Source organism: Monodon monoceros, unplaced genomic scaffold (assembly GCF_005190385.1).
Source record: "Monodon monoceros isolate NGI ecotype Baffin Bay Population unplaced genomic scaffold, NGI_Narwhal_1 Super_Scaffold_11, whole genome shotgun sequence".
Lineage (NCBI taxonomy): Eukaryota > Metazoa > Chordata > Mammalia > Artiodactyla > Monodontidae > Monodon > Monodon monoceros.
In genome coordinates this window covers 45,474,792-45,491,148 of record NW_021703767.1, presented here as the reverse complement: position 1 = coordinate 45,491,148, position 16,357 = coordinate 45,474,792, and the positions used below count along the sequence as shown (strand labels likewise).

General features: G+C 38.0%; 1 protein-coding gene across 2 annotated transcripts in view; it reads right to left on the bottom strand.

The window, feature by feature from the left end:
* Positions 1-16,357, bottom strand: part of EPHA6 (EPH receptor A6) — an 852,855-nt gene that overhangs the window by 21,419 nt on the left and 815,079 nt on the right. For both annotated transcript variants that reach the window (XM_029214367.1, XM_029214368.1), the window contains one exon: positions 9,499-9,648. In XM_029214367.1, coding sequence (XP_029070200.1) covers positions 9,499-9,648 — 150 coding nt within the window. The remainder of the gene's footprint in view (positions 1-9,498; positions 9,649-16,357) is intronic.

Below are 16,357 nucleotides of genomic sequence, written 5' to 3'. Positions count from 1 at the left end.
TGTTTATTTTGTTTTTATTTCCATTACTCTAGGAGGTGGGTCAAAAAAGATCTTGCTGTGGTTTCTGTCAAAGAGTGTTATTCCTAAGTATTCCTCTAAGAGTTTTATAGTGTCTGGTCTTACATTTAGGTCTTTAATCCATTTTGAGTTTATTTTTGTGTATGATGTTAGGGAGTGTTCTACTTTCATTCTTTTACATGTAGCTGTCCAGTTTTCCAGGCACCACTTATTGAAGAGGCTGTCTTTTCTCCATTGTATATTCTTGCCTCCTTTGTCATAGATTAGGTGACCATAGGTGCATGGGTTTATCTCTGGGCTTTCTATCCTATTCCATTGATCTATATTTCTGTTTTTGTGCCAGTACCATACTGTCTTGATTACTGTAGCTTTGTGGTATAGTCTGAAGTCAGGGCACCTGATTTTTCCAGCTCCATTTTTCTTTCTCAAAATTGCTTTGGCTACTTGGGGTCTTTTGTGTTTCCATACAAATTGTAAAATTTTTTGTTCTTATGGGGAACCATGATGTTCACTACTATGCCAGTTCCCCTCAACAAAGTATACTTTTTGGAAATATAAACACACATTTCAAATCTACTTTTCTGAAATAATTGTTTCTTTAAGAAGACAATGTTCTTAAAACTCAGGCCCAAATTCCCAAGCACTCTCTAGGAAAAAACCATATATTTCTTCATTGATGCATCGTTTCAATTTTAGAAAGATAATAGGCAACTTTAATAACATATTTCCTGGGCCCACTAAAAATATTGGAAAGCTATGGAAAAACAGTTTATGAGTACAAAGGAAAAGGGGATTTTAAAATATCCTCTTTGAGACATTTCTCCAAAGAAGATATACAGATGGCCAATAGGCACAAGAAAAGATGCTCAACATCACTAATTATTAGAGAAATGCAAACCAAACTGCAGTGAGGTATCACCTCATGCCAGTCAGAATGACCATCATTAAAAAGTCTACAAATAACAAATGCTAGAGAGGGTGTGGAGAAAAGGGAACCCTCTTACAGTGTTGGTGGGAATGTAAGTTGGTGCAGCCACTGTGGAAAACTGTATGGAGGTTCCTCAGAAAACTAAAAATTGAATTACCATATGACCCACAATCCCATTCCTGGGCATATATCCAGACAAAACTATAATTCAAAAAGATACATGCACCCCTATGTTCATAGCAGCACTATTCACAATAGCCAAGACATGGAACCAACCTAAATGTCCATTGACAGATGAATGGATAAAGAAGATGTGGTACATATATACAATGGAATACTACTCAGCCACAAAGAAGAACAAAATAATGCCATTTGCAGCAACATGTATGCAATTAGAGATTATTATTCTAAGTAAGTCAGAAAAAGAAAGACAAATACCAGATGATATCATTTATATGTGGAATCTAAAAAATGACACAAATGAACCTATCTGTGAAACAGAAACAGAATCAGGGACATAGAGAATAGACTGGTGGTTGCCAAGAGGGAGGGAGCTGGGAGAAGGTTGGACTGGGAGTTTGGGATTAGCAGATGGTATATACAGAATGGATAACAACAAGGTCCTACTGTATAGCACAGGGAACTATATTCAATATCCTGGGATAAATCATAAAGGAAAAGAATGTATATATATGTATAACTGAGTCACTTTGCTGTATAGTAGTAATTAACACAACATTGTAATTCAACTATATTTCAATAAAAAATAAATGTTTAAAAAAAAGATATAGAATCTAGCATCTTACAAGAACTTCCTTTACTGTAACAATCTGGCATTTTCTACATTTTAAAGATGAACATAATAAAAACAAGATATTTGTCCTAATTGGCCAAGAAAAAAAAATCCCTCTTTGTAAATATGCTTTAAAGAGAAAAAAATAATTATAAAAATTATAAGAGCCGTAGACTGTAAATTTCTTCCAAATAGAAATTGAAGGTATAATTGATTTTTTATGAGAATGTTGCTGGTATGTATATATCTTCTAGCTTTGTGGTTATTTAGAAAAAAATATTTCTCTTGAAAATTATACTGTGTTAGTAGCATACTGGTTATTGGTTTCCTCTACTTGAAACCTTACTTTTTGAATTACTTACAATGGTGATTGATTGAATCTCATAATATCCCCTATTACTCTTGCCTCTGTAACAGACATGCATCATGTTAGTGTAATTAGTATGTATTTAATTAAAATGTTGCCCTTGCCTGTGTACCAATAGTAGGAATTATTGAAAAATTGAGAAAAAGAAGGTCATTTTGAAAATTGCTTTGGTAGAAACATAATCAAACAAGTGCAAAAATTCCCTCTGTAATATGGAAGGTTGAAATAATGGGAATGGGCCTTTAGCAGTTTACTGTATCTTACACAGATCATTACACAAGGACCATTACATAATAAAGTAGAGTTTGGAAAACCTAATCAGTGACAAAAATTGGAAATGACTGGACTCTCTGAGTCATAAAATTATACTGCATTTGAGGTAAGTGGATTCTCACATCCACCATTCTTGGCTGAAATACTGACCTATAATTGAGAAAGGTTATAAAATTACGAAGACAAATACAAAATATGGTAAAAGGTTATCTTCTTCCTTCTCAAATTTTGAAAAGAGGGATCAATTCAGGTAAGGTCAAAAGGTTATTTCTAACCACATCATCTATATAAAAAAGTATCCTAAAGCTGAACTCTAATTTTTTTCTTCAGGTAAGTTTCAGAAAGCAATCTAAAGCAAAACTCACTATTATATAAAAGCTTTTGAAAAGTAAGGAGAAAAAAAACCCCAAAACACTGAGGCAGTATTATGTTTTCTACTAAACCTCAAATGAGAAGTTCTCTCATAGTGGTTCTCTTTTTGGGAAACTGAACTAGCTGAGTAGCATATACCTAAATGATACCATACCTAGAAGGCATTTGGGCTTCAAATTACTTCAAGGTGAATCCTTCCTTCCCTCCCTCCCTCCCTTCCTCCCTTCCTCCCTCCCTCCCTCCCTCCCTCCCTCCCTTCCTCCCTCCCTCCCTCCCTCCCTCCCTCCCTCCCTTTCTTCCTTCCTTCCTTCCTTCCTTCCTCCCTCCCTTCCTTCCTTCCTTCCTCCCTTCCTTTCTTTTTCATTCATTCATTCTTTCTTTTTTTTCTAAAACAGCAGCATGTCAGGGAAAAAAACAAAACAAACAAAATCCAAGTCTCCAGTCTTGCATTCAGATCATTAGTTTGAGCTAAGTTGCCTCTCATTTATGTGATGCTAGTTTTTTTTCTACATATTAGCTCTGTGGGGATTTGATTATTTAATGTTGCCTGCTGTTCATGTTTGCTTGCATTTTCTTTGTTTAAGCACATTACACAGTGTAAGTGTTGTAAGAACTGCAGTGCCCTTGGTGTCCTCTTTGGAGCCAGTGTAGCTCCTAGCATTACAGTGTACTCCTACTATGTAGTAAACAACAATTATTTTGAACTTGGATGAAAATAACATAGAACATTATCCTGCAATACCTTAAAAAGAAAGAAAAAAATGCTAGAAAACAGCAAGGAACTATACACCTTCAATGTGCCTGTGACATGTTTCTGGTAATAGGCTAAATATATTGATGATTAGAATTTTATTTTAAGCTACTGCCTTAAACATTTTTAAGAAATATAATAAATATAGTACATTTTATAAATTTTTAACATCAAGACAAAAAAAAATACTGCAGAAAAGATTTATAGTTCCAAACAATAGTGAGTCAATCCACATTCTTTTGCTGACAGGAAACAATGAAAACACTTCTCTTGTGACACAGTGGCATACATAATTAAAGATGCTTTGATCTCATTACATAGAGCTTGCGTGGTATGGAGACTCCTTTGAAAATTAGACTTCTATGGTATAGCTCAGAGGGTAAAAGCATGCACTTAGGAGTAAGTAGGGGGCTTCAACTTCAGTTCTATCGTTAACCATCTAGTAACCTTGGGTAAGTTGTTTAAACTTTCTAGAAAGCCTCGTATCTACAAATGGGAGTAAAAAGAGTATCTATCTTAAAGAATTATTTTGAGGATTAAATGAGCCAATATCCTAAAATACTTGGCTCATAATAAATTCAGAAATTGCAAGCTATGATTATTACCATTGATTAATTAAATACCTTCTATGTACCAGGTGCTTTATATATATTATCTTTCACTTTTTCAAATCCTGCAGTTGAGTATTTTGAACCCCATTATAGAATCCCACTTTTTCAAATCCTGCAGTTGAGTAATTTGAACCCCATTACAGACAGTATCTCAGAAAGCTGTAACCACTTGCCTAAGATTACATGGCCAGTGAACTGCAGAGCTGAGAATTCAACCCCGATCTTTCTAGCTCTAAAGCAGTGGCTTCTAACTGGGAGTGATTTTTATACCCCATCTCTGACTGGGCAATGTTTGGGGGCAGTTTCGGTTGTCTTGACTGGGAGGGTGCTACTCGCACCTAGTGGGTAGAGGCCGGGATTGATGTGAAAGATGCACAGGACAGCACCCCTGCCCGCACACCACAACAAAGGATTATTTGGCCCAACAATAGTTCTGAGGTTGTGAAACCCTGCTCTAAAGCTCTCATGATCTTTCCACTACACCTGCTGCTGCACTAGAATATAATGATGCACAGTGTTAATATTTTGGTGCCATTTGATACTGCAATAAATAAAACGGCTCTTGAAAACAATGCACAGAAAAGAATACTATAGTATATCTCTGGCAGCACAACTGCTTTCCTTTGGGGACTTCCTTCCTCACTCCATGTGATTATGGGGAAATTGCCAATCACAGTGCTCCACCCACCTCCGAATGCACATGCTGGTACCTAAACCTTGCTGGGCCGATCATAGTGTCCATTCCCTGGCATGGTTTTGGTTCAGAGTTGGGTAGAGCCCTAACACAGCCAACCAGTCTTCTCTGGGATTGGTGTATGAATTTTCACAGAGAGAAGGTTTCATTCTGCTGAGGTGGCTAAGCTGGAATGCTGAACCCTGGAGCATAAAGAAGAATAAAGCAAAGAAGAAGACCTTTGCAACAGGAGAAAATGAGGTCAATGGACCTAGTGCTTGGGAAGCACTAAAAATCCTGCCGATCCCCGAGATATAGCACTGCTCAACTCCTTCTTAGTATCATGAATGAAAAAAATTATTTTTACTTAAGTGAGTTCACATTGAGTTTCTGTCATTGATAATCGAAAGTACTTCGAATAATAGAGTATGCATGCTTTTTTGGCATATTCTAAAAAATAGCGATGTTGCATTCACACAATGTTGTTTACATTAAAAAGGAAAAGAAGGCCTGAGGTCTACCCTTGAGTGTACATTCTACTTGGGGGCAGGGGCAAGACTTAGAAATGCCAGAACTTCATCTCCTCGCCTACACAGAGGGCTCCTTGGCAGCGGGGGCTGGATTTTCTAGTTCTCCATCCCCATCCACACGCCCAGTGACTGGCATGTGTTCAAACAGTAACTGCTGAAAGGCTAAGCAGATGGCACCTACTGTTATGTTTGGTATGTCTTTTATGGACTAGTCCTGGGTACTCTGTGTTTTCTCATTTCCTTATGTACAGTCCTAATGTACATAACCACTGACCTTTGGGAAACTCATTATATTATTCACGAAAATAGATTATGCAAACTCAGAATTGTTCATTGCAATGAAATATGCCACAGTCTGCAGAATGGAGGAAATATTTCATGAAAACTATCTGAAATTTCCTAAACTCATTTAAAATCCTAAAGCATGTTAACATTCCATATTTAACTAAGCCCATAAATTAAACTCACCAAAATGTAATAAAAATATAAAATATTAAAACAGAGGATAGTTGAATTTTTACTGTCTAAAAATGACTTTCCTTATTTAAAATACACCTTGGTTGTATAAAGTCAAACACGAGACTGAACTTTGATCAAACATGTGAAATGCAGGACAAACAGGAAATAATTCATATTTGGAGAGAGCAGCTTGGAAAGTTTTGATTAAGCTATTTCTGCTTCCAAACAGAAATTCTGGTTTCAGGATCTGTCACAGATACGCTGACTTCCAATATGTTAAGCTAAACAGAATTTCAACTCTACTGCAGCGGCAAAAAATATTCACAAGATACATAAAAGATTTTAGCTCTTAGGACTTTCCTCTCCTCTTGTATTGATCTGAGGACCTAGAGGGTTTGGCTTTTTATTTATTTTCCCCAGAACTTTTTGTTCTCCTCTTTTCAGATTCTTGCTTGCATATTCTTTGGTAGCCACTCAAAGACCATGAAAATAACCAGCTTAGTCCTTACCTGGTCCTTGAAGAACAACCAAGCTCTGGGCGGAGGAAGCATTCAGCCTTGTGCTGTGGGCAATGGCAACCCTGAATGAATGAGGATGGGCTTAATGTCCAGGGGTCTATTCTTGGCTGCAGCAACTTCTTCTGATTCCAGATATAGTCTTTGTGGCCAAATGAGGTTTAATAGACAGAATGGCTCTGTAAATGGTCATCTTGGACACAGATCATCAACACACATGGCCAGAATGGCTGGGTAAACTGTTGGGCACGATCCATGAAGGGAGGAGTTGACAACAGGGTTTGGACTACTCTAGGCAACAGTTAAGAACAATTTACATGGGGGTCTGTGTTGGAAACTACACATTTGGGCTTTTTCTCTCAGAGGCTGCTCTCCTAGAAAATCTGTCTTGCAGTCTGGTATCTTCACTTGTACATGCTCTGCTCTGTGGAAGTCCTATCGGATTTCTTGTATCTCCACAGAGATTCCTAAACTTGAGAAAAGAACAATCTGAATCATTCCTTTGCTGAGACAAGTATGATAAAACTATTTCTCCAGAGATTATAAAACCATAGCATGTTACTGTTAAAAGGGATATTAAAAATCATTTAACCTAGTCCTTTCATTGTATTTATTGGTCATGAAACTGAGGCACTTTCATTGTTGAATTATAGTCTACATAACCATGGCCGTGGTTACCAAATTGGTGGTACAATGTACCCCAGGCGGCAAGATGATAATCCAGGAGGCAGGAAAAATAATAGAACTTCTCTTTATGTTTATTTGTCTCATCCTATTGTAAGAAAGACTATTTATGCATGTCTAATAAGAATGACTATGACTTTTATGGCCATAATGAAATGACTGTTACAAATGTATTTGGCAATATATATAATATATTTAAAATCAAACCCCTAGCATTTCTTATCCTCCTTTCTTGCTTTTTTCCCCCAAAGCAGTGATTATCAGGTCACATATTATATATTTTACCGATTTACGTAGTTTAAAGTCTGTTTCCCTCTTGCTAGAATATAAACTCAATGAGGGCAAGAAATCACTGGCCCATAGACTGTGAACTAAACCACCATGAAAGAGGCAGTTATCCCCTCTTCTATTCTCCTTGCCCATAACGTCTTCTAAAAGGTTATTAGAATTGTCTTCTAATATCACTGTCAAAGCACTTACTATGTGGCTCTAGGGAAATCATGTCACTTCTCTAAGCCTCAGTTTCATAACCAAATTCAACTCGGGTTGGACTAGATAATCTTTATGGTCCCTTCCAGGTGTAACACTTGTTTTCTGTTGTATCTCCGCTTCCTGAAACAGAGAAGGCACCCAATGAATATTTTTTAATGAAAAATGAATACATTAGTACGGTAGTACTTGTATACAATGTGAAAATAAGTATACATGTGTCAGTTGTGAATGCTCAAGAACTTTTTACTGGCAAGGATGTATTATTAGTAAAGTTTGGAGTCCTCTGAGTTAGGCAATTTTTTATTTTACGTCTGTCAGGAAACAGGTTAAGACAAGGATTAATGGAGTACCAGTTAAGGAGGGTACTTGACCTGAGGGCTCTTCTGTGCAGTGAAGACTTTAACTCATCTGGAGGAGGACTTTTTATTCTAGAGATTTGCTTGAATGGCCTATTTTAGTCACGTCAAAGTAGGACAGGCAGGCAAGCATTATCTTGGGTTAAGAGTGGAGCAGGAATTATGGTGACTGAATCCAGGGCTTCTATTACCTTGGATAACTGGTGAAAGAAAGATGAGTTCTTTCTGGGAGAGAAGGGACGAATTTCTGCTTCTGGGATTCAATTTTAAGAAGAGCTGGAGAGGTGGTCACAAGTTGCCCCAAACAAGGCCCAGAGACAGGAAAGAGCAATGAGCTCCTTCAAATAACATTCCCTGAAAGACAGTAAACTCTAGGCAAATGACCTGGATCCAAAAAGTCTAAGTGTTGGGAGTGGAGGAAAGGCTGCTGATTATGGCATACTCTGTACTTAAGGGCAAATGTTCTGCAGGACCGAGCCACCTGGCTTTGTGTTTTGATGATGTGCTTTAAAGAGCAAGATTGAGCAGTGTTTTATGACCTTGAACCTGCTGCCATGTAGGTTTCTGGACCTGGTATTCTCTGCGGAGTCAGTAGGCACCCACAGGACTGAGCAGGACTCAGCTTCTAAAGTAACACTCCAAGGCAGGGAGAAACAATAGCCATGGTGAGCTAACCAAAACCCAGTCTTCTCTGTGTCTGGCATTCAAAAGGGATAGACCTTCTCTGTCACTGAACAAACCCTTAAGATACTTGGACAACTTGAGGCGGGGGTAAAGTAATGAGTGTGAGGTGTGGAGGGGAGGCTCAAGCAATTGAATGGAAAACAGAGAAGAGATGTGACAGGAGTTGACTGTGTTTAGGGATTTTTCTATAGTCATATAGCCTTTGTTTCCCCTCATGAACATTCAGAATCCCAGTAGAGCTGACTTCCCATTGCCATTGTCTCAGAAACCATTCGATACTTGGAGGAAGCAAACGAGTAGACAAAGTCTCAATTCTGGGACGAGGGAGTGGGATATTAAAATATATTTGCAGCTCTGACAGCACGTTTACTTGCATTGTCAGGATCCTAGCATATTTTGACTACCGTCTCTACTACCTTGGACAGTCCATAGAGGTCAAATGTGTGTTAACTATCCTGCTCTATAGTATTATTAGCCACCAAGGTAGTTTTTACAGATAAAACGGAAACAAAACAGATTGCAAAGAGGGTCATGTATCTCAAAAGAACCATACTACATGACACATATTGATAATACATTGCCTGAAAGCATTCAATCTTTTTCTACTAAGGGATATCTAGTCTAAATTAGTTTGCTCTTTACAGTGGTACATTAAATTGCTCTAAGGAAGAAATGAAAAGTAAACATTATTCAGTGTTTTTTGTTTTAGGCCAAGGCTATTGCATAAGCACAGTCACACTACCTTAGAGTGATATATGTGGAAGTATCAGATGTAAGACACAGATCAGGTACTTACGTGACAAAGTCCATCAGCTGGCCCTTATGACACCAAATACAGCTCAGAGTGAAAGGCTGCTCAAGTTCGGCCACAGACCCTGACAACTCTCAGGAAGATAAAGGCTAATTTGAGTGAGGGCAAAAGGCATATTTCCCCATCAATGCTAATATGTCTGCATTCATAAAATGGCAGTTTAACTATGGGTGGCACTTACGTCTTGGTTAGACATTTCCCAGTAAGGTCTCTCTCCATAGGACATGACCTCCCACATGACAATGCCATAGCTCCATGCATCACTTGCCGAGGAGAATTTTCTGTAGGCAATGGCTTCTGGGGCTGTCCACCTTATGGGTATTTTCCCACCCTGGAAAACAAATTGGAGACTTTTTCAGTTGGGTCACAAGTGTATTAAAGATTGAAGTGGCATTGCAATTAAATATATTTTATTAGAAAGACCTAAACACTGCATTGGCATTTTAAATAAAAATAAACCAGAATAATGTTAAAATGTCAGAAATATATTTCCTATAATAGTTATTCAGTGAAAACAGCTTTAATGGGAAATAAGTCACACTTCAGAAATATTTTATTTCATTCATTAGAGAAATTTATTTTCACTTTAGAATCACACAATTAAATTCACTATCATGCCATTTGAAGAATGTTCCAGATTATAGGACATTAAAGCTAAATATCATTCAACATTCATTAAACATTGTACTGCATGTATAAATAATAATGATAATAAGTTGTAGCTTAATTGAAGTCAAATGGTTAAATACAGAATTGAGACTTTTCTCTAAACAAGTTAACGTTTATCAGAACTATATTTCCTTTCCCTTTCGCTCTTTTTCATCTACGATTACGTTTCTTTGAAATTTTAAAATCCTTGAACATTATACAAAAGCCCCTGAAAAAGATATCTTCCTTAGAACTCTTTCGTCTATATTTTTGTTCTATGGTCAAGTTAACATTTGAACATATTAAAGAGACTAAATTGCATGAATTTAGTCTATACTGTTCAGGTGCTAAAGTCTGCTATTGCGTTATACTTATTTTTTATCAACACATTACATTTTATCTCTCGAAACACTCTATAAGTCCCTTCTTACTGTAATGACAAGAATAAAACTATTTACGCATTTGATTTACAGTTTTTGAAATCTGCAGCTCTGAACAGCAAGTTGAGCGAAGGAGAGCAACCCTGGCACCACTAGATGGCGGAAGAGTACAACGAGCGGCTTCCAGACGGTGGTCTCCCACCTCGCGGAGAGGGCTTCTGCTCCCAGCAAATGATTTTCGACAGTCAGAAAACCCACCACGATGGCATTGTTTCATCATTATCATCACTTTCAGGACCACAATCATCTGATCACCCGCTGTGCTCAAAGTCTGGTGTTAGGGTGAGTGGGGTGGAGGGAAATAAAGGGTGCATTCTCTGGCCCTTGAGGAATTTAGGGCGAACATCTTTAAAGAGGAAGCCGTTAATCGAGTAACCGAAACACTACTTATCTAGTAATCTAAACGCCACTTACTTGAAGGGAAAAGAGATTCACCCGAAATAGGAATAATTCGGTTTCACAAGGCAAATGAGAACATTAACAGAACCTCACTTTAAAGACTTGTGGCAAGGAATTCTTAAAAGGAACCTTGGGGGAAAATACCTTGAATTCAGTCCCCTCCTTTTACAGGTGAGCTGACTGAGCCCAAGGTTTAGAGATTTAGAGACTCTTCCCCACACTGTTAAGCACATAGTGTCAACTAATGTTATCATAGTAGTATTGTGGAACATTGATATAAAGATGCAAATATTTCAGCATGGGGGGAAAACTAACTTTCATGTTTTAACACAGAGTATCTATAACCGTATATCACAGTAGTATAACAGAAGGGAGCCTGAAACCTGGGGTTTTCACCTTTTGAGGCAGCACCAAATTAAGAGCAGGAAGTTAAATTTGCAAAGTTGGTGATGGAAGTTTAAGAGGGTGGTGAGTCCGGGAAGGGGAGGATTCATTCTTAAACCCGAAGTAGAGTTGCCAGATAAAATATAGGACCCACAGTTAAATTTGAATTTCAGATAAATAACAAATACATTTTTTTGTGTATTAGTATGTCCCATACAGGAATTATTTTTTGGTATAAGTACATCCCAAATATTGCACGAGACATAGTCATACTAAAAAGATATTCATTGTTTACCTGCAATTCAAATTTAACTGGGCATCCTATATATATATATATATATTTTTTTTTTTTTGCGGTACGCGGGCCTCTTACTGCTGTGGCCTCTCCCGTTGCAGAGCACAGGCTCCGGACGCGCAGGATCACAAGCCCAGCCGCTCCGCGGCATGTGGGATCCTCCCGGATCGGGGCACGAACCCGTGTCCCCTACATCGGCAGGCGGACTCTCAACCACTGCGCCACCAGGGAAGCCCCGGCATCCTATATTTTTATTTACTACATTTGGCAACCCTTAACCCAGGGCATTAAAAAAAATTCAGAAATGGGAACATGGTAAATGATCCAACAGAACACAGTGTTCTGAAAAAACTAGGTGGTCTATACCGCAGGAGGGACAAGGCTATTCCGACTTGTGTTCGTGCACTCGCAGTGCAGCAGCCTTTGTTTTAGCGTGTGTTGTGGCTGAAGCTCCTCGGGCTTGTGGCCCTGCTTTCTGAAGCCACTTAAGTCAGGCTCAGGCTTCTTTCAAATATGGAAGCCACACTTCCAGAGAATAAATACCAAATCTGTAAATGTGAACTCAGAGCAGATGCAAGAGCAGCAGTCTCATCGAGCATTTCTGAATCTGGATATTTCTTGGTCTCTTCTGGCAAACAGTACGGGGAAGTGTGACTTGTTAGTCTGCTGGGCTGTTCCTTTGCTAAATAAATCTGTGTGAGCTCTATTGAGACAGGCTACAGAATGGAGTTAAGGGTTATTTTATGTGCATTCACTTATAAATGACATCTCATATAAATGAGTCACATATAAATTTATATTTCCTATAACTAGGTATCGCATATAAATGATAACTTTATCACTTTCCTTCCTAAGATTTTACTTTTTTCCTCAAGGGGAAGATATTACAGAACGTTTGATTAATAAGCATTGCTACATGTTATGGACTGAATTGTGTTCCCCCCCAGAATTCATATGTTGAAGCACTAACCTTCCATGTGACTGCAATCTGGAGCTAGGGCCTTTGAAGAGGTAATAAAATTAAATGAGGTCACGAGGGTGGGCCCTAATCCAATATGACTGGTGTCTTTCTTAGAAAGTGAAGAGACACCAGAGGTGTGCAGCACAGGGAAAAGGCCGTGTGAGGACACAGCAAGAAGGTGACCACCTGCAAGCCAAACAGAGAAGTCTCAGGAGAAGCCCAAACTGCCGATACCCTGAATTTGGATGTCCAGACTCCATAACTGTGAAAAATAAATTCTTATTATCTGAGCCACACAGTCTATGGTATTTTGTTATGACATCCCTAACAGACTAATACACTACCTCCATTAAAAAAATCAAAATTTTTTCCCCTAAGATGAGCAACAATGCAAAAGGACAGTACATCTTTATTTCAGGTTTTTTCCCCAAGTGTCATATTGTAATGGAAAGTGTGAGTTAGAATAAATCTTAAAATATTAAGTATGAAAAACTGGCACAGAAGTTTTAACGTAGGAGATACTATTCTCATTAACAAAAACGCATGGTAACATGAACCTGACAGTATGCACAAACTGCAATAATTCTGAGCATATATGGGATGGAGATAAGAAAGCATTCAAGTCTTTTTTCTAATGGGAGGATCTATACTAGATATAGTTTATATCTAAGTGCAAGATCAGACAGAAAGGAAGATGTACTTAAGATTACTGTATGGTCTGTACTGTCTTTCCTACTTTAGAGGAAACTCCTACTTTAGTTCTTTAAAAAAAAAATTTTTTTTAATTGAATGGACCAACAAACTCCTGTGGCTATATCTCATCTACTTATTTTTGCCCATGATCTTGAATCATAGACAGAGGTAATGCACTAAGGTACTTTTTTTTTTCTCAAAGCGTTAACCGCCAGATGTTTGTTTCAGGTTTCAGGAATGAACAAATAGTACTTTAAATTTGAAATCACAATCATTGGAACATTACATGTTGCTTTGCCATATGTTTGTGAGAAAAAAGAAGTTACCAAAGATACTAATCAAAATGGCTGAATGTAACTCAAAAGTCTTCTCAGTTACTAATACCCCCCTTATGCAGCAAGCTTAATCACTTAGAGAACAAAGGAGAAACAGGAAGTAAGCAAACTGGATATCACTACTGAGAAGTTTGTTAGCAAACCTTTTTTCTGTTTTTCGAGTCATATCCAGAGCTGGATTTCTAATAACTAGGTAGGGAGATTGTAGCAGAAAAAGTGCTAAAGGGGAAACCAGGAGCCCTGTGTGCCTGTAAACTCTATACCCCTCATGGAGTTGTATTATAACTCACATCTGAGTTTTAGAACTTAATCCTCTAATCTTCAGCAGAGGGAACAATCAATTGAAATATAGTAAGGTTACAGAGGCTTAATACTAAAACCAAATGGAAAAATTCCATTGCGAAAGAAGAACACAATAAAAATCTCATTTCTCATTCAATGGATTTGATGGTTATCTTAAAGGCAAATGTTTTGAATAGACACCAATTTGCCAGCAGACTTCCTTTTATTTTCTCCATCTATTGCTATAGTACCCAAACTCCAATGAGTATAAAAATTATAGTACAGAAAACATATATACCATGCTTAAAGATTAGTTTAAGGAATTTCTAATGGCAATTTTGACTAAATAATGTTTTTCCTTATGAGCTTTAAATTCTAAGTGAGATGCAGCTCTACCATAATCCATTGAGTGACCATGGGCAAGTCTTAACTCTTAGTCTTTTATTTCAGATATGCAGAATGAGGGGACTTGATTCAATGATCATAAAATAGTAAACTGTAATGAGTTTTAATATTTGCCTACAGTGTCTCAGCTCAGATTATATTGTAAGGAGATAGGCCATATGAGTTGGTACGTAAACTGTGTGAACAGATAGCCTGATGACAGACAGCAAAGGAGACAAGGACACGCTTATATATGCCAGGTCAATGGTCACAGTGATCATCTTGAGTGGTAAGGAAGAGTTAAAATAACCACTTTTGTTTAAGAAGGCAACAGCATGAATAATACCTTTTAGGAAGGTATGGGATGGAACCAATATATTGCCTTTTTCCCTTTTTTTTTTTTTTAACTCTTAATAGGTTAAAATACTGTTAATGAGTAACGATTAGTTATTTGGAAAACTCATTATGAGGAAACTTAGTGAAAGGGGCATTAATGTGTTTCCTGAAAGATCACTTTACATTATACTTTCTTGTCAGTGGGATTCTCTGTGGCAGAGTGGCCTGGGAGTGCTAGTGGGGGAATCAGCATTTTGGGGTATTCTGCCTCAATTTGTTACGGTGTCCTGGGAAGTCATAGCAAAACACAGAAAGATCTCACAACAGAGTAGTTATACAAACAACTCTCATTAAGGGGATATTCTTCTTTCTCTTGAGAATTACTAATCTTGAGAAATAAACCCGCCTCTGAGCATCTCTTTGTTGTTTGTATTCCCCAATCAACAAATTAAAATATTATAATGCACAAATATTATCTGGTGCAAATCTTTTAAAATGACATCCCCACCCCCTCTCAGAGGGGCATGTATGTACTCTCCTCCTTCACTGAAATTTGCTGATGTAGGGCAACTTTGGTACTTTGTGAAGTTTTATGCTCTTCTGAAATATGGGGATAATATCTGTCCTTCCTTGAAGAAATACTGAGGACCATGATGCAATGAATTCTTTTGTAAAGAAGAAAGCTTCTCATATTTTGGCTTCTAGGTATAATTTATTAAGGGAATTAAATGAGATAGTACAAATGAAGCATCTCTTAGCTGTCAAAACATGGTAGGCACTCAGCAAATATTATTTGTCTCCTTAATTCATGTATTTAAATTTGTCTTATTTTTGGACCTGCTTGGCTTCCAGCCCAGACCAGCATCCCCAGTTCACTCATCTCGAGTCACTGAGCCACCCCCTACAGTGTCCAGGCTCAGGGGTGATCTTCTCAAACCAGAGGCACCAATTCTGCTGAGGGACAGGCTCTGACTCGGTTCCTATAATTTAGACCTTGTCTTGTGCAGTTTGAGGAAATCTGTGTATCTTGGTCCAGTGAGTTTGGTCCCATGTCTACGTTCCGGCTATTGCCCCACCAGTGACCTTCCAAGACTGAAGACATACCTCATTCCTCTTATTCTTTCATAGGTAGAATTCTGTCATCAAAGAACATTATCCATGGCTGAACATTATCTACGGCACCCAGATTTCTGCTTACAGATGGACCTGCCTGATAATGATTCTCTCTGGATTTCTTTCCTTTTCCTGGGTGTTTCTCTTCTCTTTGTAGGTACAAAAAGGTACAAACCTTTTCCCTCAAAAATGCACATGTAGATACACACAAGACTTTGCATCAGTATCATGGGATTCATAGGTGTTAGACTGAGATACTTTTGCTATAAGCAAAAGACTCTTTTTGGCATAGTATTTTTAAAATGTTAAGTCATTGGTTAAAAATAACGAATTTTTATAGGATAACCAGTGCTGTAGAAATCTATGGTAACTAGCATTGTTTTAGGCCACAAACATATGAAATACACCCTTTTAACATTTGTACGTAAAACAAAGACTTCTGAACAGTTGTTTCTTGTTCCTGTGTGGGTATTCACTGAGGTCTCAGGGTCTTGGATTTTATGAATCCAAAACTCACAAACTGTTTGACCTTAGCTGAAATAGGCCTGCAGTTAGGTATTTCATGGCTAAGTCTTTTTTCAAGTGAATCTAAATGCCTTTAGACAGGCCATGGGCTCTCCAGAGCACCACCACGCCACTCTACTATGTCACCAAGTCTTTCATCAGACACACTTGACCTATTTCCAGTGTCCTCCTGGCTCCTGCAGGCATTGCGGTTCCCCCGGCCCTACTCTAACTTTAACCCAATCTCCCTGTTCTGATTATGAAAC